This window comes from Danio rerio, chromosome 14 (genome assembly GCF_052040795.2).
Source record: "Danio rerio strain M-AB ecotype USA chromosome 14, GRCz13ab, whole genome shotgun sequence".
Classification (NCBI taxonomy): domain Eukaryota; kingdom Metazoa; phylum Chordata; class Actinopteri; order Cypriniformes; family Danionidae; genus Danio; species Danio rerio.
The window spans coordinates 25,160,797-25,186,015 of NC_141034.1; the positions used below are offsets into that span (position 1 = coordinate 25,160,797).

The following is a 25,219-nucleotide window of genomic DNA, read 5'->3' on the forward strand; positions in this document are numbered from 1 at the left end:
GCTTGTAACTCGGCCACACAATGTCAGATCTGCCTGAAACTTCACATGGTTGATTAAAATCCTCTCCTGAAGACATCTACATGCCAATATTGAGTCACAGTCATAGCGCCACCTGCTGGCAACAGGAAATTACATATAACTCAGCCAAACAATGTCCGATCTGGCTGAAAATTCACATGGTTGATAAGATTCCTCTACTGAAGGCATCTACATGCAAATCTTGAGTCACAGTCATAGCGCCACCTGCTGACAAGAGAACGTTTGGCATGAATGTGTAATTTTCTCAGGTTCTTTATATAAATCGGCTTAAAATAATAATGTTCGCTGTTCTCTGTCATCCTGAGGCCAACGGGCGGCGGTGAGCCCGGGTGCGAGGTCCCTATCATCGCTGCTTGCAGCTTTAATTATTATTATTCCGCCCCCTATCAGGGCACTTTTGAGGGTCTAAACATGCCCGAAAACTCATGAAAATTTGCACACACACCAAACGCGGTGTAAATGGCTTGTTGATATGGGTCTCGGCAGTGGGCGTGGCAAAATGACTCGACAGCGCCACCTAGAAAAATTAAACGGACGAGCCCCCGATATATGAATCACGCACATGCACGGAAATCGGCACACACCTCAAACATGCCAAAACATACGAAAAAGTCTCTTGGAGCCATATCTCAAACCAAACAGGAAGTCAGATATTTTTACCTTCCTGCGGCGAAAAAGTGGCATTTTTGCCATTTCCAGGTGTTGTATTTTAACGAACTCCTCCTAGGGATTTTATCCGATCGACACCAAAATTGGGTTTTATCATCTAAAGGCCTTGGCGATGTTAAATTGCGAAGCTTTAGAGTTTTCATCGATGGGCGTGTCCGTGGCGGCCTCGCAAACTTTGACGATTCGCCACAAAACAGGAAGTCGTTATAACTCAGGCATGCATTATCAGATCTGCCTCAAAATTCACAGGTTTGATAAGAGTCCTGACCTGAACACGTTTACATGCCGATATCCAGATACAGTTACAGCGCCACCTGCTGGCCGCAGGAAATGACATGATTTACGGAGTAACAAACTCCTCCCACAAATTTTATCGTATCACCACCAAAATTGGGTGGTGTTATCTGAAAGGTCTAGCGATGATATATTGTAAAGATCTAGAGTTTTCGCAGAGGGGTGTATCCGTGGCGGCATGACAAACCTCAACGCTTCGCCATGGAACAGGAAGTCCTTATAACTCAACCACACAATGTCCAATATGCCTGAAACTTCACATGGTTAATCAAATTCCTCTCCTGAACACATCCACATAACAATATTGAAGTGGGCGTGCAAAACGACTCGATAGCGCCACCTAGAAAAATTAAACGGACGAGCCCCTGATCTACGAATGACACACATGCACGAAAATTGGCTCACACCTCAAACATGCCAAAACATACGAAAAAGTCTCTTGGAGCCATAACTCAAACCCAACAGGAAGTCGGTAATTTTTAACTTCCTGCGGCGAAAAAGTGGCATTTTTGCCATTTCTAGGTGTTGTATTTTAACGAACTCCTCCTAGGGATTTTTTCCGATCGACACCAAAATTGGGTTTTGTCATCTAAAGGCCTTGGCGATGTTAAATTGCGAAGCTTTAGAGTTTTCGTCGATGGGCGTGTCCGTGGCGGCCTCACAAACTTTGACGATTCGCCACGAAACAGGAAGTCATTATAACTCAGACATGCATTATCCGATCTGTCTAAAAATTCACACATTTGATAACAGTCCTGACCTGAACACGTTTATATGCTGATATCCAGATAGAGTTATAGCGCCACCTGCTGGCCACAGGAAATGACATGTTTTACATTGTAATGTACTCCTTCCGCAAACTTTATTATATCAGCACTAAATTTGAGTGATGTTATTTGAAAGCTCTAGCGATGATATATTGTAAAGATCTAGAGATTTTGCAGAGGGGCGTGTCCGTGGCGGCACGACAAACCTCAACGCTTCGCCATGGAACAGGAAATGCTTATAACTCTACCACACAATGTCCGATCTGCCTGAAACTTCACATGATTGATAAAAGTCCTCTCCTGAACACATCTACATAACAATATTGAGTCAGTCATAGCGCCACCTGCTGGCAGAAGGTAGTTTGGCTTGTAACTCGGCCACACAATGTCCGATCTGCCTAAAACTTCACATGATTGATAAAAGTCCTCTCCTGAACACATCTACATAATTATATTGAGTCTGTCATAGCGCCACCTGCTGGCAGAAGGTAGTTTGGCTTATAACTCAGCCACACGATCACTGATCTGCCTGAAACTTCACATGGTTGATAAAAGTCCTCTCCTGAAGACATCAACATTGCAATATTGAGTCACAGTCATAGCGCCACCAGCTGGCAGAAGATAGTTTGGCTTATAACTCAGGCACACAAAGTCTGACCAGCCTGAAAATTTACATGGTTGATTAAAATCCTCCCCTGAAGACATCTACATGCCAATATCGAGTCACAGTCATAGCGCCACCTGCTGACAACAGGAAATTACATATAACTCAGCCAAACAATGTCCGATCTGGCTGAAAAAAAACATGGTTGATAAGATTCCTCTACTGAAGGCATCTACATGCAAATCTTGAGTCAGAGTCATAGCGCCACCTGCTGACAAGAGGAAGTTTGGCATGAATGTGTGATTTTCAGGTTCTTTATATAAATCGGCTTAAATTAATATTGTTCGCTGTTCTCTGTCATCCTGAGGCCACCGGGCGGCGGTGAGTCCGGGTGCGAGGTCCCTATCATCGCTGCTTGCAGCTTTAATTATTATTATTATTATTATTATTATTATTATTCCGCCCCCTATCGGGGCACTTTTGAGGGTCTAAACATGCACGAAAACTCATGAAAATTTGCACATACACCAAACGCGGTGTAAATAGCAGGTTGATATGGGTCTCGGAAGTGGGCGTGGCAAAATGACTCGACAGCGCCACCTAGAAAAATTAAACGGACGAGCCCCCGATACACGAATCACGCACATGCACGAAAATTGGCACACACCTCAAACATGCCAAACCACACGAAAAAGTCTCTTGGAGCCATATCTCAAACCAAACAGGAAGTCGGATATTTTTAACTTCCTGCGGCAAAAAAGTGGCATTTTTGCAATTTCCAGGCGTTGTATTTTAACGAACTCCTCCTAGGGATTTTATCCGATCGACACCAAAATTGGGTTTTGTCATCTAAAGGCCTTGGCGATGTTAAATTGCGAAGCTTTAGAGTTTTCGTCGATGGGCGTGTCCGTGGCGGCCTCGCAAACTTTGACGATTCGCCACAAAACAGGAAGTCGGTATAACTCAGGCATGCATTATCCGATCTGCCTCAAAATGCAGACATTTGATAAGAGTCCTGACCTAAACACGTTTACATGCCGATATCTAGATACAGATATAGCGCCACCTGCTGGCCACAGGAAATGACATGTTTTACAGTGTAACAAACTCCTCCCACAAATTTTTTCGTATCAGCACCAAATTTGGGTTGTGTTATCTGAAAGCTCTAGCGATGATATATTGTGAAGATCTAGAGTTTTGGCAAAGGGGCGTGTCCTTGGCGGCATGACAAACCTCAACGCTTCGCCATGGAACAAGAAGACCTTATAACTCAACCACACAATGTCTGATCTGCCTGAAACTTCACATGATTGATAAAGGTCCTCTCCTGAACACATCCCCATAACAATAATGAAGTGGGCGTGGCAAAATGACTCGACAGCGCCACCTAGAAAAATTAAACGGACGAGCCCCCGATCTACGAATCACGCACATGCACGAAAATTGGCACACACCTCAAACACGCCAAAACATACGAAAAAGTCTCTTGGAGCCATATCTCAAACCCAACAGGAAGTCGAATATTTTTAACTTCCTGCGGCGAATAAGTGGCATTTTTGCCATTTCCAGGCGTTGTATTTTAACGAACTCCTCCTAGGGATTTTATCCGAACGACACCGAAATTGGGCTTTGTCATCTAAAGGCCTTGGCGATGTTAAATTGCGAAGATTAAGAGTTTTTGTCGATGGGCGTGTCTGTGGCGGCCTCGCAAACTTTGACGATTCGCCACAAAACAGGAAGTCGTTATAACTCAGGCATGCTTTATCCTACCTGCCTCAAAATTCACACGTTTGATAAGAGTCCTGACCTGAACACTTTAACATGCCGATATCCAGGAAAAGTTATAGCGCCACCTGCTGGCCGTAGGAAATTACATGTTTTACACTGTCACGAACTTCTCTCACAAATTTTATAGTATCAGCCCCAAATTTGGGTGGTGTCATCTGAAAGCTCTAGCGATGATATATTGTGAAAATCTAGAGTTTTCGCAAAAAGGCGTGTCCGTTGTGGCATGACAAACCTCAACGCTTCGCCATGGAACAGGAAGTCCTTATAACTCAACCACACAATGTCTGATCTGCCTGAAACTCCACATGGTTGATAAAAGTCCTCTCCTGAACACATATGCATGCCAATATTAGTCAGTCATAGCGCCACCTAGTGACGGAGGGAATTTTGGCTTATAACTCAACCACACAATGTCCGATCAGCGTGAAACTTAACATAGTGGATAAAAGTCCTCTCCTGAACACATCTACATAACAATATTGAGTCTGGCATAGCGCCACCTGCTGGCAGAAGGTAGTTTTGCTAACAACTCAGCCCCACAATGTCTAATCTGCCTGAAACTTCACATGATTGATTAAAATCCTCTTCTGAAGACATCAACATACCAACATTAAGACAGTCAAAGCGCCACCTGCTGGCAACAGGAAGTTTGGCTTATAACTCAGCCAAACAACGTCCGACCTGCCTGAAAATTCACATGGTTGATGAGATTCCTCTCCTGAAGACATCTACATACCAATCTTGAGTCACAGTCATAGCGCCACCTGCTGACAGGAGGAAGTTTGGCATAAATCTGTGATTTTCTCGGCTTCTTTATATATATCGGCTTAAAATATTATTGTTCGCTGTTCTCTATCATCCTGAGGCCACCGGGCGGCGGTGAGCCCGGGTGCGAGGTCCCTATCATCGCTGCTTGCAGCTTTAATTATTATTATTATTATTATTATTATTATTAGGGACCGAGCACCGAACGGTGCAAGGCCCTATTGGAATTGCTCCGTTTATTATTATTATTATTCTTCTCTCCAATGAATCGCGATTTTGAGGGTCTAAACATGCCCGAAAACTCACGCAACTTTGCACACACCTCAGAAGTGGCGAAAATTTACGTTTTTTATGGGCTTCGGAAGTGGGCGTGGCAAAATGACTCGACAGCGCCACCTAGAAAAATTAAACGGACGAGCCCCCGATCCACGAATCACGCACATGCACGAAAATTGGCACACACCTCAAACACACCAAAACATACGAAAAAGTCTCTTGGAGCCATATCTCAAACCTAACAGGAAGTCGGATATTTTTGACTTCCTGCGGCGAAAAAGTGGCGTTTTTGCCATTTCCAGGCGTTGTATTTTAACGAACTCCTCCTAGGGATTTTATCCGATCGACACCAAAATTGGGTTTTGTCATCTAAAGGCCTTGGCGATGTTAAATTGCGAAGCTTTAGAGTTTTTGTCGATGGGCGTGTCTGTGGCGGCCTCGCAAACTTTGACGATTCGCCACAAAACAGGAAGTCGTTATAACTCAGGCATGCATTATCCGATCTGCCTCAAAAATCACACGTTTGATAAGAGTCCTAACCTGAACACGTGTACTTGCCGATATTCAGATACAGTTATAGCGCCACCTGCTGGCTACAGGAAATGACATGTTTTACATCGTAACAAACTCCTCCCATAAATTTTTTCGTGTCCGCACCAAATTTGAGTGGTGTTATCTGAAAGCCCTAGCAATGATATATTGTGAAGATCTTGAGTTTTTGCAGAGGGGTGTGTCCGTGGCGGCATGACAAACCTCAACGCTTCGCCATGGAACAGGAAGTCCTTATAACTCAACCACACAATGTCCAATCTGCCTAAAACTTCAGATGGTTGATAAAAGTCCTCTCCTGAACACATCCTCATAACAATAATGAAGTGGGCGTGGCAAAATGACTCGACAGCGCCACCTATAAAAATTAAACGGACGAGCCCCTGATCTACGAATCACGCACATGCACGAAAATTGGCACACACCTCAAACACGTCAAAACATACGAAAAAGTCTCTTGGAGCCATATCTCAAACCCAACAGGAAGTCGGATATTTTTAACTTCCTGCGGCAAATAAGTGGCATTTTTGCCATTTCCAGGCTTTGTATCTTAACGAACTCCTCCTAGGGATTTTATCCTATCGACACCAAAATTGGGTTTTGTCATCTAAAGGCCTTGGCGATGTTAAATTGCGAAGCTTTAGAGGTTTCATCGATGGGCGTGTCCGTGGCGGCCTCGCAAACGTTGATGATTCGCCACAAGACAGGAAGTCGTTATAACTCAGGCATGCAATATTCGATCTGCCTCAAAATTCACACATTTAATAAAAGTCCTGACCTGAACAGGTTTACGTGCCGATATCCAGTTACAGTTATAGCGCCACCTGCTGGCTACAGGAAATGACATGTTTGACACTGTAACAAACTCCTTCCACAAACTTTCCCGTATCAGCACCAAAATAAAGTGGTGTCATCTGAAAGCTCTAGCGATGATATATTGTGAAGATCTAGAGTTTTTGCAGAGGGGCGTGTCTGTGGTGGCATGACAAACCTCAACGCTTCGCCATGGAACAGGAAGTCCTTATAACTCAACCACACAATGTCTGATCTGCCTGAAACTTCACATGATTGATAAAAGTCCTCTTCTGAACACATCTACATAACAATATTGAGTCAGTCATAGCGCCACCTGCTGGCAGAAAGTAGATTGGCTTATAACTCAACCACACAAACTCCGATCTGCCTGAAACTTCACAAGGTTGATGAAAGTCCCCTCCTAAACACATCTACATAACAACATTGAATCTGTCATAGCGCCACCTGCTGACAAAAGGCAGTTTGGCTTATAACTCAGCCAAACAATGTCCGATCTGCCTAAAACTTCACATGGTTGATAAGTTTCCTCTCCTGAAGACATCTACATAACAATCTTGAGTCACAGTTATAGCGCCACCTGCTGACAGGAGGAAGTTTGGCATAAATCTGTGATTTTCTCAGATATTTTTAATATATCGGCTTAAATTATTACTGTTCGCTGTTCTCTGTCATCCTGATGCCACCGGGCGGCGGTGAGCCCGGGTGCGAGGTCCCTATCATCGCTGCTTGCAGCTTTAATTAGGGACCGAGCACCGAACGGTGCAAGGCCCTATTGGAATTGCTCCGTTTATTATTATTATTATTCTTCTCTCCAATGAATCGCGATTTTGAGGGGCTAAACAAGCCCGAAAACTAACGCAACTTTGCACACGCCTCAGAAGTGGCGAAAATTTACGTTTTTTATGGTCTTCTGAAGTGGGCGTGGCAAAATGACTCGACAGCGCCACCTAGAAAAATTTAACGGACAAGCCCCCGATCCACGAATCACGCACATGCACAAAAATTGGCACACACCTCAAACATGCCAAAACATACAAAAAAGTCTCTTGGAGCCATATCTCAAACCCAACAGGAAGTTGGATATTTTTGACTTCCTGCGACGAAAAAGTGGCATTTTTGCCATTTCCAGGCGTTGTATTTTAACGAACTCCTCCTAGGGATTTTATCCGATCGACACCAAAATTGGGTTTTGTCATCTAAAGGCCTTGGCGATGTTAAATTGCGAAGCTTTAGAGTTTTCATCGATGGGCGTGTCCGTGGCGGCCTCGCAAACTTTGACGATTCGCCACAAAACAGGAAGTCGTTATAACTCAGGCATGCATTATCCGATCCGCCTCAAAATTCACACGTTTGATAAGAGTCCTGACCTGAACAAGTTTACATGCCAAAATCCAGATACAGTTATAGCGCCACCTGCTGGCCACAGGAAATGACATGTTTTACATCCTAACAAACTCCTCCCACAAATTTTTTTGTATCAGCACCAAATTTGGGTTGTGTTATCTGAAAGCTCTAGCGATGATATATTGTGAAGATCTAGAGTTTTCGCAGAGGGGCGTGTCCGTGGCGGCATGACAAACCTCAACGCTTCGCCATGGAACAGGAAGTCCTTATAACTCAAGCACACAATGTCCGATCTGCCTGAAACTTAACATGGTGGATTAAAGTCCTCTCCTGAACACATCCTCATAACAATAATGAAGTGGGCGTGGCAAAATGACTCGACAGCGCCACCTATAAAAATTAAACGGAAGAGCCCCTGATCTACGAATCACGCACATGCACGAAAATTGGCACACACCTCAAACATGGCAAAACATACGAAAAAGTCTCTTGGAGCCATAACTCAAACCCAACAGGAAGTCGGATATTTTTAACTTCCTGCGGCAAATAAGTGGCATTTTTGCCATTTCCAGGCTTTGTATCTTAACGAACTCCTCCTAGGGATTTTATGCTATCGACACCAAAATTGGGTTTTGTCATCTAAAGGCCTTGGCGATGTTAAATTGCGAAGCTTTAGAGGTTTTGTCGATGGGCGTGTCCGTGGCGGCCTCACAAACTTTAACTATTCGCCACAAAACCGGAAGTCATTATAACTCAGGCATGCATTATACGATCTGCCTCAAAATTCACATGTTTAATAAGAGTCCAGACCAGAACAAGTTTACATGCCGATATCCAGATACAGTTATAGCGCCACCTGCTGACCACAGAAAATGTCATGATTTACAAAGTAATAAACTCATCCCACAAATGTTTTCATATCAGCACCAAATTTGGTTGGTTGTGTATCTGAAAGCTCAAGCGATGATATATTGTGAAGATCTAGAGTTTTCGTAGAGGGGCGTGTATGTGGTGGCATGACAAACCTCAACGCTTCGCCATGAAAAAGGAAGTGCTTATAACTCAGGCACACAATGTCTGATCTGCCTGAAACTTCACATGGTTGATTAAATTCCTCTCCTGAAGACATCTAAATGCCAATATTGAGTCAGTCATAGCGCCACCTAGTGACAGAAGGTAGTTTTGCTTATAACTCAGCCACACAATGTCCAATCAGCCTGAAACTTCACAGGGTTGATAAAAGTCCTCTCCTGAAGACATCTACGTGCCAATATTGAGTCACAGTCATAGCGCCACCTGCTGGCAACAGGTAGTTTGGCTTATAACTCAGCCACACAATGTCCGATCTGCCTGAAACTTCACATGGTTGATAAAAGTCTTCTCCTGAAGACATCTACATGACAATACTGTCACAGTCATAGCGCCACCTGCTGACAGGAGGAAGTTTGGCATAAATCTGTGGATTTCTCAGGTTTTTTATATATATCGGCTTAAATTGTTATTGTTCACTGTTCTCTGTAATCCTTAGGCCACCGGGCGGCGGTGAGCCCGGGTGCGAGGTCCCTATCATCGCTGCTTGCAGCTTTAATTATTATTATTATTCTTCTCTCCAATGAATCGCGATTTAGAGGGGCTAAACATGCCCGAAAACTCACGCAACTTTGCACACGCCTCAGAAGTGGCGAAAATTTACGTTTAATATGGGTCTCGGAAGTGGGCGTGGCAAATTGACTCGACAGCGCCACCTAGAAAAATTAAACGGACGAGCCCCCGATCCACGAATTACGCACATGCACGAAAATTGGCACACACCTCAAACATGCCAAAACATACGAAAAAGTCTCTTGGAGCCATATCTCAAACCCAACAGGAAGTCGGATATTTTTAACTTCCTGCGGCGAAAAAGTGGCATTTTTGCCATTTCCAGGCGTTGTATTTTGACGAACTCCTCCTAGGGATTTTATCCGATCTACACCAAAAATGGGTTTTGTCATCTAAAGGCCTTGGCGATGTTAAATTGCGAAGCTTTAGAGTTTTCGTCAATGGGCGTGTCCGTGGCGGCCTCGCAAACTTTGACGATTCGCCACAAAACAGGAAGTCGTTATAACTCAGGCATGCATTATCCGATCTGCCTCAAAATTCACACGCTTGATAAGAGTCCTGACCTGAACACATTTACATGCCAATATCCAGATACAGTTATAGCGCCACCTGCTGGCCACAGGAAATGACATGTTTTACAGAGTAACAAACTCCTCCCACAAATTTTATCATATCAGCACCAAAGTATGATAGTGTTATCTGAAAGCTCTAGCGATGATATATTGTGAAGATCTAGAGTTTTCGCAGAGGGGCGTGTCCGTGGCGACATGACAAACCTCAACGCTTCGCCATGGAACAGAAAGGCTATATAACTCAACCACACAATGTCCGATCTGCCTGAAACTTCACATGGTTGATAAAAGTCCTCTCCTGAACACATCCACATAACAATGTTGCAGTGGGCGTGGCAAAATTACTCGACAGCGCCACCTACCAAAATTAATCGGACGAGCCCCTGATATACGAATCACGCACATGCACGAAAATTGGCACACACCTCAAACATGCCAAAACATAGAAAAAAGTCTCTTGGAGCCATATCTCAAACCCAACAGGAAGTCGGATATTTTTAACTACCTGCTGTAAAAAAGTGGCGTTTTTGCCATTTCCAAGCGTTGTATTTTAACGAACTCCTCCTAGGTATTTTATCCGATCAACACCAAAATTTGGTTTTTTCATCTAAAGGCCTTCGCGATGTTAAATTGCGAAGATTTAGAGTTTTGCAGAGGGGCGTGTCCGTTGTGGCATGAGAAACCTCAACGCTTCGCCATGGAACAGGAAGTCTTTCTAACTCAACCACACAATTTCTGATCTGCCTGAAACTTCACACGGTTGATAAAAGTCCTCTTCTGAACACATCTATATGCCAATATTGAATCACAGTCATAGCGCCACCTGCTGGCAGAAGGTACTTAGGCTTATAACTCAGCCAGACAATGTCTGAACAGCTTGAAACTTCACATGGGTAATTAAAATCCACTCCTGAAGACATCTACAAAACAATATTGAGTCACAGTCATAGCGCCACCTGCTGGCAACCAGAAATTTGGCTTACAACTCAGCCAAACAATATTCGATCTGCCTGAAAATTTACATGGTTGATAAGATTCCTTTACTGAAGGCATCTACATAACAATCTTGAGTCACAGTTATAGCGCCACCTGCTGACAAGAGGAAGTTTGGCATAAATCTATGATTTCCTTAGGTTTTTTATATTTATCGGCTTAAATTAATATTGTTCGCTGTTCTCTGTCATCCTGAGGCCACCGGGAGGCGGTGAGCCCGGGTGCGAGGTCCCTATCATCGCTGCTTGCAGCTTTAATTACAAATTATTTTTCCAACAATATGCAATTCAGACAAATAAATTATTATTGTACATGTATGTTCTAGTGCTTTGTGTGATTTTTTAATCTGTTGATTTTAATGCTTAATGTAATTTTCACACATTTTCCTTAAATGCTTTAAGCATTATTAATGTTTTAAAAAATGGAATATTTTGTAATTGTGTCTGGTTTAATGTCAGTAGTACTAAGTACAATTGGGGTTTTTTCTCAACAATATGCAGGTCAGATACTTAAATTAGTTTTTTACATGTATGTTCATGTGCTTTGTCGTTTTCAATGTTTTTTTGAATGATTGAAATGTAATGTTTTGACACAATTTTCTTAAATGTTTAAGCATCACCAATGTTTTAAATAAAGTGTTTATTTTGATAATTTCTAATTGAGTCTTTTTTATTTTAATAGTATTAAAATAATGTTAATAAAATTATATTATAAAATATTTAGAACAAAATTAAAAGGTTTACAGTGGTTAACTGTTTACTTAGTTTTTAGAGTAATTAACCATTTTCAGACACTACGGTAACATGCTGTAAACTGATTTACGGTTGTATACTGTAAATCTCAAATACAGTATCTTACTGTAAAATGCCTTTGAAATGTCTAACAGTGTACCGGATCCATTAAAACATGAACGCGCCTTTTCTTTCAACTAGCGGAGTGTGAGGGATCACGGGACTGATGGAGATTTTTCTGTGGGGATTAAAAGTTCAGTTTTACAACAATACCACAGTATAGCCAACCTAGTGCTGTGTTTGTTCCTGACATTTTTCTGATTCTTGATACAATATCCTACCCTGCAGCACGGGATTCGTCAGCCATTTACTATTAAAGCAAGAAGCAGCAGAGACTGTTATGTACGGGACTTCGTCAGTAACTGTTACAGTTCATATGGACCCATTTCTTCATCCTCTGGATCATAACATGTAAGTGTAATTTAAATGGTTGCCTCAGTTTGCAGTGAAAAAATCACTTATGTACCCCAGTTTCATGGAAGAGCAGTGGGTTGCATTCACCTCATCAGCACAGCTGTTTCCTCCAGTGAAAAATGTAACTCTTAACGAACATTTCACTATTTTTATTTCAAAATGAACTACCTATATAACACACACACACACACACACACACACACATATATATATATATATATATATATATATATATATATATATATATATATATATATATATATATATATATATATATTATTATTATTATTCAGATCATGAAATATGTGAATAAGCCTGTAGTTACATAATATTTATATTTATGCCATTTATTCAAAATATATTTCTAGTTTTAGTTATTGACTGGCCTTATATGGAAACAAAAAATGCACCTGAATATAGAAAGTGGTTTGTACTACTGTACACAGGTGTGTTGAGCCTATTTGGCTCATTCAAATGGCTACAGCATACAACCCTAGCATATTAGACAAACTTTTTAGTATTATAGTATTACTCAAATACACTACTAAAGTGTATTACTATTACTTTACAACTTATGAATTTAATATTAGGCTTATTATATATATATATATATATATATATATATATATATATATATATATATATATATATATATATATATATATATATATATATAATTTATTTATTTATTATTTTTGTATTACTATTATTTTTATTATTTACTTTTTATCATAAAATCACCCCTGGTGTGCTGAGTTTTAGCTGATCAAAATCAATCTAATAGCTACTGTATTATGTTAAACAAACACTTTTTTAATTTATTTGTTCCCTAAATTATATAGGTTAATCAATATGTGTGACTTGATTTGTGCTTAAGAATTAAATATATATTCTATTTTATCATAGGCTACACATTTTTTAAAGATATTCAATATTTCTATCATTCAAATTTCTATCATATCATATGCACCTGACTGAATACAAGTGTGTTTTGTGCTTGTTTAAATCAACTGATAATAGCGTACTGTACCTTTAAGACAGAATTCGAACGAGTTCTAAAAACGTCACGGCGCAGAACATATTCCACGTTGTTACAGCACTTGCAGCATTTGTGACTTGTTTAATGAAAGAAGTGGTGAAATTGAAAACTTTTGCGTTTTAATGAACACTGAATCTTCATTTATGACAATTTGCGATTCACAACGATTTATTCACAGCACGAGTACTCTCCCCAACTCTACCTCAATGGAGAACAACTCAGCAGGTACACTTTTTGGATATTTTCAAGCACAATTAGCGCCCATTTCCAGTAATTGTGTGGTGAATTCTCATATTGTTTTTTTAGATAGTTTAGAAACATTTCTAGCGTTTATTTCACTGTGAATAAAGGGGAATGTAAAATGCAGGGTAATGTAATATACGTCCATATAAGTAACTTATGTACCTACATGTGTTGGTTTAGTGTCCAGAATTTGTATGTGTGTAGTGTCTTTTTTAAATTAATTTAGTTTCTTATCACAGATGTATTGAAGTCTTTATTCCAAAATAAACCTGCTTGCTCATTTAAACAACTAAAATACTTAAAATAAATCAACTTTTGGTTGTTATGACGAAGATTGATTATGGTAAAGAAATATTTGTTAGTGAAAGTGTAAATAATAAAATACAATATGATTCTTTTTTTGAGTGAAATGGAAAGAACCAGCAATGAACCTTGCACATCTGTAGCTAATAACCTTTTTCTTCTAGAGTTTGCACCCGTGTCGTGGGATAAGCTTGTTACAAATGTAATGATGACAAAAAAAATGTACATTCTCTGATTATACTTGGCCAGTAGTGTGTGCGTAATTGAGTTGACTGTAGCAGTAGTGAGAGCTGCAATTCAGATGTAAATACATTTTTATTTACAACAAAAAAAAAGTTCCAACAAAGTGTAAATCAGTCTCATCTTATGCATTTGTAGAAAGTTCAATGAATGAGCTTGATAGAAATGAGCACATTTACATGGCCAAATCGCTTGATCACTCTCAAAAACTAAAATAAATAAAAGTCATTAGGGTTACTTTTAAAATTGCATGTTGCTATATAAATGACATTTAATTATGAATTGGGGATGGAGCTGAACATTATTATTCCTGCAGCATATGTTTTAGTGTATCGAATAACTCAGAAATATTGATGATCATGGTTTTTTATATAGCATAGGGCAATACCACAGAGGGCAATACATATATTTAAGTTTAAAGTAAAATCTTTAGTTATTTACATTTGATAAAGGTCAATCTTTTTTCTAAAATGTATTTCTTTTTTTCTTTCAGAGAAACAACCAGAAAGCAGGAAGAACATCTTCCCTGCGCTGTTCAGAAATATTTTTCTGACAGTAAAAGGTCGTCGACGAGGCAATGTAGTGTCTACACCACAGCCTACGTCCGACATGGATTTATATGATCCACAGCCAGGCCCATCCGGCCTCCAGTACACGGCTGTACAGGATCATACTGATACTCAATCGGGTCCATCTAGTCTCAATCCAACAACTTCTGACACAAATACAGCTTATCCCGAGGCTGAAGGTGGGTCTAGTGTCATTTTATTTCTGTCCTGTTTCTGTCATTTGACTTTATTAACTATTCATTAGGTTTTTATTAAGTAGGTTTGTTAGTTCTGGGATTATAAAATTGTTTGTTTTAATGATCTGACCTTTGAAGTTTTAAATTTTAACATCTGTAGGGACTTTTTAACACTTTAGTTTCTGCTTCTTGCATTTTCAGAGAAACAAACAAAATCAAAGATGAACAAAATCAGCGCCTTCTTCAAAAGAAGGTGGCGAGCTGTAAAACGTGCATCAACATCGCACAAGAAGAACAACAAAATGGCTCCACAGCTCGACAACAATATTTCTATTTTTGAGCCATTGACCCTGAGAGATCCCCTTGAAGATCTGCAATCTGGTCTATCCATCCCAGATCGAGATCCAGATGTTCCTGAGAAAACACTTCTAGAAGAATGTGACCTTCTGCTGAAGGGCTTGCAGAATCTGAATGATCCTCCAGCCCCATCAACATTTCCAGGTCCTGCTCTCAAGAAAAGATATATTGGAAATCCAACTTGGCTAAGAACGGTTTCCAATCCAGGACCATGTACCCGTGAGTATTTGACCAATTATTGTTCCTCCATACATTAGACTGGATTTAAGAAAGTCTGTCTATTTAAACACATGTCATATGTCTAGTTCTACATCTGGTATTCATGTGTCATGTTGTCATACACTACACTCAACCCATTACACCTGTATTGACTTGCTCTTTTGCAGTTCCACTTTCTGAGCTTTATGAAGTAGAAGAGGAAATTGGAAAAGGATTCTTCGGCAGAGTGTGCAAAGGGATCCGGAAATCTGATGGCAAACAGGTAGAATCTCTCTTGCTGTGTTCACCAACTGTAAAGAGATCAGTGCTTTCATTTTTGCCATTTTTCAGAGTCAATGAAGGGTTAATTTTTCCAGTTTATACCATCCAGTGGGCTTAAAAATGTAATTGCTGCTTTTTTTCTGGCAGGTCGCCATCAAGTTTACAGCGAAGCGGGAGACAGACCGGTATATCACAATTGTAAGTCGGCAATGCACGTGATGCAGAATATATTTCAAATACAAGTGACATGTCAAACAGAAATAAAACTAATCATTTGTTGACCTGTTTTTTCCAGCCCGGTGTTGCCGAGCCACTGTTCGTGGAAGTGGCTCTAAACCTGCTGCTAAATCAACCTCCTCTGAGTCCATACATCGTGCACATGCTGGACTGGTTTGAAGAGCCAGATCAATTCATCCTCATCCTGGAATACTCTCAACCTTCCAAAGAGCTCTTCAAGTTTTTCGTTAAGGAAAAGCCTAGTGAATCTCAGGCACGTAGCTTGATGTACCAAGCGGTGCTTGGAGCGAAGCACTGTCTAGACAGAGGTGTCTTACACCGTGACATCAAGCTGGACAACTACGTGATCAACACTGAGACAAACCAAGTCAAACTAATTGACTTTGGCTGCGGTGACATAGTCAAAGATGACTATAATGGTCAATTCATAGGTGAGTTTTGTCTTAATATCAGCCTCATCACATGTTAGTGAGATGTGATTTTAGTATTTTATTTAAAAAAGTGACTGCTGACTTTTGTAACTTTTGCTGACTTTTTGTCTTTGTCTAATATGAATATACATTTTTTGATAAACAGGATTTGCCTGCCCACCTGAATACTTTGTGGATTTGAAGTATGATGCGGAATCATTAACTGTCTGGTCTCTGGGCATAATGATGTACGGGATGGTCTGCAAATATCCGGCCAGTACAGCTGAAGTTCACAATCTGACTTTTGATGCCCAAGTATCCGCAGGTGAGTGAATAGTACTAATATTATTGAACACATACAGTACAATCATTTGCCAAACACATGCTACATATTTTACAACAGTTTGTCAGAAAGACATATGTGACTAACCAGCATGCTTGTGACACCTTACAGAATTCCAGGATTTGATCAAACGCTGCCTGGCTTATGAACCATCTGAGAGAGCCACTATGGAGGAGGTCCTGCAGCATGAATGGTTTCAGCAGGAACAAATTCCAGGACCAACACCGAAGACAGGTAATATGACTTATAGACCATTTTGAGGGATGTAAACAATAACAATGATCCTGACGTATTTCCTGTTTTACATTTTAAATTTCTATTGCTTCTAAGAATCTAAAAAGAGCCACATACTGACAAATAACATTATGATTGCTGTTTTAACATTGAATTATGATTGAATTGCCTCTTGTTACAGTTATGAAATAGTTTGATATTACTGTAAGCAGGAAATGTTCATGGGCCAGTGACATCACCACATTGAAATGGTCTATAAGGCAAATCAGACTTTGGAAGAACTGAAACCCGTGTATCTAATATACTAACATTTTACTTTGTCACATTTTTGCAGTTCCACTTTCTGAGCTTTATGAAGTGGAAGAGGAAATTGGAAAAGGATTCTTCGGCAGAGTGTGCAAAGGGATCCGGAAATCTGATGGCAAACAGGTTGAATCTCCCTTGCTGTGTTCACCAACTGTGTACCATGTTTATCAGTGCTTTCATTTTTGCCATTTGGTCGTTGATAAATTTCCCATCAATATATTATGATTAAAAAATTTATTTTTCTCTTTTATTTGCAGGTCGCCATCAAATTTATAATGAAGAGAGAGACAGACCGGTATATCATAGTTGTAAGTGGGAAAACCCCATATTATGAAATAATTAAATCCAAATAATATATCCTAAATACAAGTGAATGTGATGTTTAAAGTCAGCTAATCATTTGTTGACCTGTTTTCTCCAGCCCGGGGTTTCCAAGCCACTGTTCGTGGAAGTGGCTCTAAACCTGCAGCTAAATCAACCTCCTCTGAGTCCATACATCGTGCACATGCTGGACTGGTTTGAAGAGCCAGATCAATTCATCCTCGTCATGGAATACTCTCAACCTTCCAAAGAGCTCTTCAAGTTTTTCGTTAAGGAAAAGCCTAGTGAATCTCAGGCACGGAGCTTGATGTACCAAGCAGTGCTTGGAGCGAAGCACTGTCTAGACCAAGGTGTCTTACATCGTGACATCAAGCTGGACAACTACGTGATCAACACTGAGACAAACCAAGTCAAACTAATCGACTTTGGCTGCGGTGACATAGTCAAAGATGACTATAATGGTCAATTCATAGGTGAGTTGGATTTTTGTGTTACCATTCCCCTGATGACATGTTAGCTTCATTTTTTGTAAATGATGTCTTTGTCTAATCTGAATATATATTTTTGATGAACAGGATTTGCCTGCCCACCTGAATTCTTCGTGGATTTGAAGTATGATGCGGAATCATTAACCGTCTGGTCTCTGGGCATAATGATGTACGGGATGGTCTGCAAATATCCGGCCACTACAGCTGAAGTGCACAATCTGACTTTTCACTCCAAAGTATCCGCAGGTGAGTACCAACGACATAATGACAATAATATTGTTGTAAAACATCAGCACAATCTTTTGCACAACATGTTAAATATTTCTTGAACTTGACCAGGGCTTGACATTAACACCCGACAGCCCTCGTCCCTAAAGATTAGAATGTTAATTTTAGATTGTTTGTCAATATGCACACAAATGTGATATTATATGCGAGAAGCAGCAAGTTGGATAACTGTTCGTGCGAACAAAAGAAAGTAGGTGAATACCGAATGAGTGGATGATCAGGCGAACAGTGAGGCGCTGATGTTGTGAGCGATGCACAGCTGATGTGAAGAGCACAAGTGCTTTAAAGCTCGTTTCTTTGCGCAAAACAACCATGCCTAGAAATGCAACTGGGGCGATCATTTCTCTTTGAAATGCAAAAAAGCGGTGTTTATGCACCCACAGTCCTGCTGCTTTCAGAGATCCAGATTCTTTGTAAGCAGCAGCAGTTGGCGCTTTCGCTTTTACCATTCTTTGAACAGATTTTTAATGGGCCTAGCGTTAACAGTGTGCTCGTGATCAGAATGTTTTTCTATCTTCTTTCTTTTGCTTGCAGTTATTGTTGATAATATGGTTTAATTATTATCCTTTACAATAACATTGTTTTAATAGGAGATTAACTCTCCATTTATCTGTTGTTACCTGATGGTCTGGGACCCTTAGTCCGGACAAACTACTATGTAAAGTTTTAGATAAATGAGAGTAATTTTTTAAAACTCAATTGTTTTTTAAGATTATTTTTTGTTAGATAAAAAGTGCATGTACAGAGCTATACTTAACTATTTTTGACACCTTTTTTAAATTTGTGGCAAGGAAATAATCAGTTTGGTGTGGCCAGGGAAAAGTCCTTAGTGTTGAGCCCTAAAACTCATGTAAAAAAAAAAGGAAAGAAGGCATGTGGACATAACACATCATTAAAATCAAGTCATTTCAGCATGCCAAAGTCAAATTTATGCATGTAAAATATATTTTCCCCAACAACAAAATTATGGCTAGTGAAAATAACAAGTGGCTAGTAACGTCGGAAAACTACTAACCACAGTGGCTGGTGATCAAAAAAGTTAAAAGTCAATCCCTTAACTTGACAATGAGTTAGTCACATGGACATAAAGAGAAATATGACTAACCAGCGCTCTTATGAACCTTACAGAATTCCAGGATTTGATCAAACGCTGCCTGGCTTACGAACCATCTGAGAGAGCCACAATGGAGGAGGTCCTGCAGCATAAATGGTTTCAGCAGGAGCAAAAATCAAGAGTTCCTCTGGAGTCAGAAGAGGAATAATCATCATTTACAAACTGTATATAGCACATTGCACTTTACCCTTTCAGAAAAACAACTGTGGACTGCCTGTATAAAGATATTCTGGAAAGGTAAGTCTAGACAAATGAAATTCCACAGTTCAGAAAAGTTTGGCAGCAGATAGTGTCTCTGTATACTGTTCCCTTTGGGATGGGGAACTTCAATGCTATAAGTGTATTTAATCCATGTATGGGGGTTTAGTTTCAGAAAGAGTATATAACGGGCCAATGACATGCCAAATGAGTTGGCAGCGTAAGCTTGCGCACATGTGGCTTATTGCAATCCGCATATAAGCACAGAGAAAGCAAGGCAACGCTATTCTTTTCGCTTCTGAGAGAGTCGATGAGGGTTCCTCCTGCTGATATCCTGCAATTTCGAGCGAACGAGAGCAGTCTCCCGGTCCAAAGTGTGTACACGCAGTGGCAGACGGTTGAGCTGGGTTTCTCCCTTGCCAGGCGTTCTTTGGGTCCGGTCCTCCAGAGCAGTGCATATAAAGTTGCAAATTTCAAAAAAGAGCAACACAGTCGTGCAGCACATCCTTTTCAGGATGGCGCTCCGACCGTGCGTTTTTGGATGCAGTGGTTTCCTGTCCCCGGATGATGGGCACGAAGGAAGCGATCCGTCTAACCAGATGGTAGCCCTTACGTTTGATGACACCGGGGACCAGACGTCCACCACGGCATCGGAGGGTGGGCTTTCATTGTCCGAAGATGATCCAGACCCGCTAGCCCCCTCTGGGCAGGTTAGCGCTGTCAAGACGGATCCTGAAACGTGCTTTCCCGGGCTGCTTCGGCTGTGGGGTTGGAGATGGCTTATCCCCCAGCTCCGCGGCGGGACCGACTAGATGGGTGCTACGTAGAGGACCAGAGGGCTAAGCCTTCGAAGCCTCTCGTCCCCTTCTTCCCGGAGGTGCACAGTAGGCTCACGCAGTCTTGGAGGGCACCTTTCTCTGCCCGTGCTGCGTGTCCTTCCACCCTCACCACTCTTGATGGTGGAGCGGCCAGGGGGTATGAAGCGATTCCTCAGGTCGAGCGCGCCATTGCGGACAATCTTTGTCTGCATGGCGCCTCTTCTTGGCGGGGCCCACCTCATCTCCCGTCCAAAGCCTGTAAGTTATCTGCCTCCTTCGGAGCCAGAGCTTACAAGGCTGCAGGCCAGGCTGCTTCCGCCTTGCTATGGCCACCTACCAGTGCTACCAAGCGCAGGCGCTGGCCCGGCTGCACAAGGGTGGGTCCAGGTGAGCCTGCCCTCCGGAGTTTGGGTGCGGAGTGAGAGCAAATCTCTCGTCTCCAGCTCTTCCGCGGGACCCTCGCTCTTCCCGGATCAGCACACCCACTCCGCGCTGCCCCACTGCTGGTACGTCAGTGATTGTAGCGATGAGTCCATTAGCGAGAACTCTGCCTGCCTGGTTAGCGCGGGCCAGCCCTTCGCGGTGGCTCATACACACAGTCAGACTCGGCTATGCGATTCAGTTCGCGAAACGGCCCCCCAAGTTCAGTGGTGTGTATTTCACAAGGGTCAACCCCTCTGTCCGCCCCTGTCTTGCGAGAGGAGATTGCTGTCCTCCTGGCAATGGATGCAATCGAGCCGGTCCCTCCAGCCGAGATGGAGAGCGGGTTTTACAGCTCGTAGTTCATCGTGCCCAAAAGAGCGGTGGGTCATGGCCAATCCTAGATCTGCGCGTTTTGAACCGCTGTATGCACAAGCTGACGTTCAGAATGCTCTCTCAGAAGCGCATTCTCCGGTGCGTTCGTCCTACAGTATACAGAGACTAGCATGGCAATCACAAGAGGGCTGCCCAACTTTTCTGGATCATGGATTGTCTGGACTTACCTTTCCAGACTATTGTGAATTTGTGACTATTGTCAATTTTTTTGTATTTTTGTGTTTTTTGGGAATAAACTGTTCTTACTGTGTATTCTGTGTCATTCTTTTAACGCTTACAAACTTCTCACAAAACTAAAACCTGACCTATTTAAACTGTGTTACCTGCTGTGAGTGGTGTAATGCGTACTGAAAAATCCTACTTAATTAAAAGTACCATTACTTGCCTAAAAATGTAGAGTGAAAGTATCTGTTTAGTAGTAATAGTATCTGTAAGCAGACCTTTTAAAAGTTCTCATGAGTAGTGAGTATTACACTGTGAAAAGCTGATGCGTTTACATGTAATTTGTGGATGTGTGTAAACGTAACATTCTGTAGTGCCTTTAGTTATTGCCCAGCAGGCACACAACATCATAAAACATTAATATTAGTTAGATTTAGGTTGTGATGTCAGGTGACCAAAATTCAGTGATTAGCCAGCGTCTAAGGACAACATTTTGTTGGACAAACACATTTTGATGTCCAATTACGGCGTTAAATGACGTTGATATTTGATTGAGTTGTCAGAAAAGGACCAAAATCCAACGGGTCAACATCTTAAACCAAAGTCATATTGATGTCAAATACTGACATTTATTCGTCAGGTATGGCAACCAAATTCCAACGTCTGATTGTTGTCATAGTAGTAACGCCCACACAACGAGTAACGTCCACATAATGAGTGTATTAAAGATGTTAAAGACTGGATGAGCTACGATTTTCTTCTATTAGATTCAGACAAAACAGAAGTTGGATCGAAATCCTGTACACAGCAGATCTCACAGCTCACAACTATTATTCTAGATTGTGGTGTGCCAGATGGCTGACTTCTTTGCCAGTTTAAATTACATAGTGTAACATTTTTGTTTTGGTTCAAAAACTAATGTAAAATAATGTAAACAGTGATTAAAATGCTTGCAGTAGCCTACATTATTTTTTACAGTCTGGACATGACAGAGATGGACATGTTTAGCAACAATACTCAGGTGGGCTGTGGCGTTGACACAATGCTCAATTGGTACTAATGGGCCTAAAATGTGCCAAGAAAATATTCCCTACACCACCAGCCTGAAGCATTCATAAAAGCCTAGATGGATCCATGCTTTCATTTTGTTGACGCAAAATTCTGACCCTACCATTCGAATGTTGCAGCTGAAATCAAGACTCATCAGACCAGGCAACATTTTTCCAATCTTCTATTGTCCAGTTTTGGTGAGCCTGTGTGAATTATAGCCTCAGTTTCCTGTTCCTAGCTGACAGGAGAGGCACCCGGTATGGTCTTCTGCTGCTGTAGCTCATCCGCCTCAAGGTTTGATGTGCTGTGCGTTCAAAGATGGTCTTCTGCATACCTCGGTCGTAACGAGTGGTTTTTTGAGTTACTGTTGCCTTTCTATCAGCTGGGACCAGTCTGGCCATTCTCCTCTGACATCTGGCATCAGCAAGACATTTGTGCCCACAGAACTGCTGCTTACTGGATATTTTCTCTTTTTCAGATCATTGTCTGTAAATGATTTAGCATGTTTCTAACATTGATTAGCATGAATAAGCATGTTTCCAGCATGAATTAGAATGTTGTTAGCATGATTTAGCATGTTGTTAACAACATTCTAGCATAAACTAACAAGGTTCTAACAAATTGGCACACATCTAGCATGAATTAGCATGTTTCTTACATTGATTTATATGTTAGTATCTTTCCAGCTTTAATTAGCATGTTGTTAGCATGTTTCTAGCATGAATTAGAATGTTGTTAACATGATCCTAGCATGAATTGACATTGTTCTAATAAATTGGCACACATAGTATGAATACTAGCATGAATAAGCATGGTTCTAACATTGATTAACATGACATGTTAGCATCTTTCCAGCATAAATTAGCATGTTGTTAGCATGATTCTAGCATGTTTCTAGCATGTTTTAGCATGTTGTTAGCATGATTCTAGCATGAATTAACATGGTTCTAACAAATTGGCACACATCTAGCATGAATTAGCATGTTTCTAACATTGATTAGCATGTTAGCATGTTTCCAGCAAAAATTTTGCATGTTGTTACCATGATTCCAGCTTGACTTAACATGTTAATTCTCTACATTTATAAAGCGCTTTTTCTGGACACTCGAAGCACTTTACATATTGGGGAATCTCCTCATCCACCACCAGCCTGCAGCATCCACCAGGATGACGCGGTGGGAGCCATATTGCGCAAGACAGCACACCACACACCAGCTTAAAGCCTGGTTTATACTTCTGCGTCAGCCTTAACCCACGGCGCATGCAACGTGCGTAGCTGTGCATTTATACTTCTGTGCACTCTTTTTGTTGCTCTGAAATAACACTTCCGAAACGCTAGTTGGCAGTGAGGTGTTAATGTTCCTCTGTGTAGAGTTTCTTCGCAAATGTTTTGTTTTTTCTGAACGCTTCCTCATTGTACAAGTGGCTCAAACTCGCTTATTTTGAGGCTGGAACTGGCGGACGTGCAACAACTTTAACCATAAGGTATACATAAAACAAAACTTTTCATCTGGAGCTACTTCACAGGACTCCACACTTGTGGAGAGGAGACATGATTAAGCCATTTATGACATGGGGATAATGGACAGAGGCCAGTGGGCAAATTTGGTCTGGATGCCGGGGCTTAATTCTCTACTCTTTTTAGAAGGACATCCTGGGATTTTTAACAATCATAGAGAGTTAGGATCTCGGTTCAACCACTCATCTGTAAGGCTACGCTCACTGAGCAGTATAGAGAGTTGCAGAGAGCTAACTGCTGGCGACTTGTTGACATTTTCTTAAGCTATTAAATAAGGGGCATGCCCCATTCGCACTTAAAGTAGTTTGGCCTTGTCGTAATGATCTTGGGAATCCTACAGATCTTCCTCACCCTTGTCCCATCGTGTGACCTCTCAGTGGTATTTTTGTCCCCCTTCATATTAATGTAGGTAATTTAACATTTCTGTTAAAACTGTTGGCAAATATTGAATGGGTGGTCCAGAGTGAGATTTTAAGGCTTGGTAGTGTTTATAGGGTGCAAATCAATGTGTGCTTCATTTGTAAAAAATCAAATAATGATAATAATTTTAATTTATCCTCCTATTCTTTGATTATACACAGCTACTCAGCTAAAATGAAAATGACTGTCATATTTCCTAGTTCCTCCGAAAGGCCCGCTCTCGAGAGACTCTGATTGGTCCACCTCACCAGGAAAAGCGTCATGCCCAGGGGCGTTGCTAGACATAAAGCTGTACTCAGGCACATATATATATATATATTTTTTTTTCGTTTTATTATTTTTTTAATAAAACAAATAAGTTACATATAATTCTAAATAAATAACAGTATTATTTTTATTCTACAATTATTATTTTAAATAAATAAGAGAAATAATCCTAAATGTAACTGAAAAAAATCTAAAGACACAACTGGAGTGGTGCTAAGGTCATTTAAGAAATCTTTTGCATGAATATTAATTTAATTTGACTAAAATTCTAAAGAAGACAATTCTATATAATGCAAAATAGATGTTTTATAGAATTATCTGTTGTGTTAGACTCATGGCCTAGAATTAGCCTCCCTGACTCAGTGTCCCTCCTTTTGCTTCATACAAAACATTTATCAGGAGCCATGCTTAGTCTAAATAAGATCATCATCATATTATTTAAACTTAGTTTTTTTCAACTTGCAAAACTAACTGTGCGCCGACATCTCTGCATAAAAGACTGTTACGCCGGTAAGCATGCGAGGCGCAAAATCAGCAC

General features: G+C 40.9%; 2 protein-coding genes across 5 annotated transcripts in view; one reads left to right on the forward strand and one right to left on the reverse strand.

The window, feature by feature from the left end:
• si:dkey-74k8.3 overlaps positions 1 to 25,219 on the reverse strand; it is a 64,965-nt gene that overhangs the window by 26,356 nt on the left and 13,390 nt on the right. The window lies entirely within an intron of this gene.
• Positions 13,117 to 21,513, forward strand: pimr193 (Pim proto-oncogene, serine/threonine kinase, related 193). 3 transcript variants are annotated; one of them, XR_015506589.1, is made up of 14 exons: positions 13,356 to 13,547; positions 14,602 to 14,856; positions 15,055 to 15,429; positions 15,597 to 15,691; positions 15,838 to 15,888; positions 15,986 to 16,358; positions 16,504 to 16,662; positions 16,792 to 16,914; positions 17,249 to 17,343; positions 17,478 to 17,528; positions 17,642 to 18,014; positions 18,117 to 18,275; positions 19,446 to 19,720; positions 21,366 to 21,513. XR_015506589.1 is itself a non-coding variant. In NM_001423523.2 (13 exons), the coding sequence occupies exons 1-13, from the start codon at positions 13,445 to 13,447 to the stop codon at positions 19,577 to 19,579; spliced, it is 2,346 nt and encodes a 781-aa protein (NP_001410452.2). In that variant the 5' UTR covers positions 13,375 to 13,444; the 3' UTR covers positions 19,580 to 21,354. The 3 variants fall into 3 exon arrangements, 2 of the variants coding, with proteins under 2 accessions (XP_087136136.1, NP_001410452.2); NM_001423523.2 differs by lacking the exon at positions 21,366 to 21,513 and having other exon boundaries at positions 13,375 to 13,547; positions 19,446 to 21,354; XM_087280010.1 differs by lacking the exons at positions 15,597 to 15,691; positions 15,838 to 15,888; positions 15,986 to 16,358; positions 16,504 to 16,662; positions 16,792 to 16,914 and having other exon boundaries at positions 13,117 to 13,547; positions 19,446 to 21,513.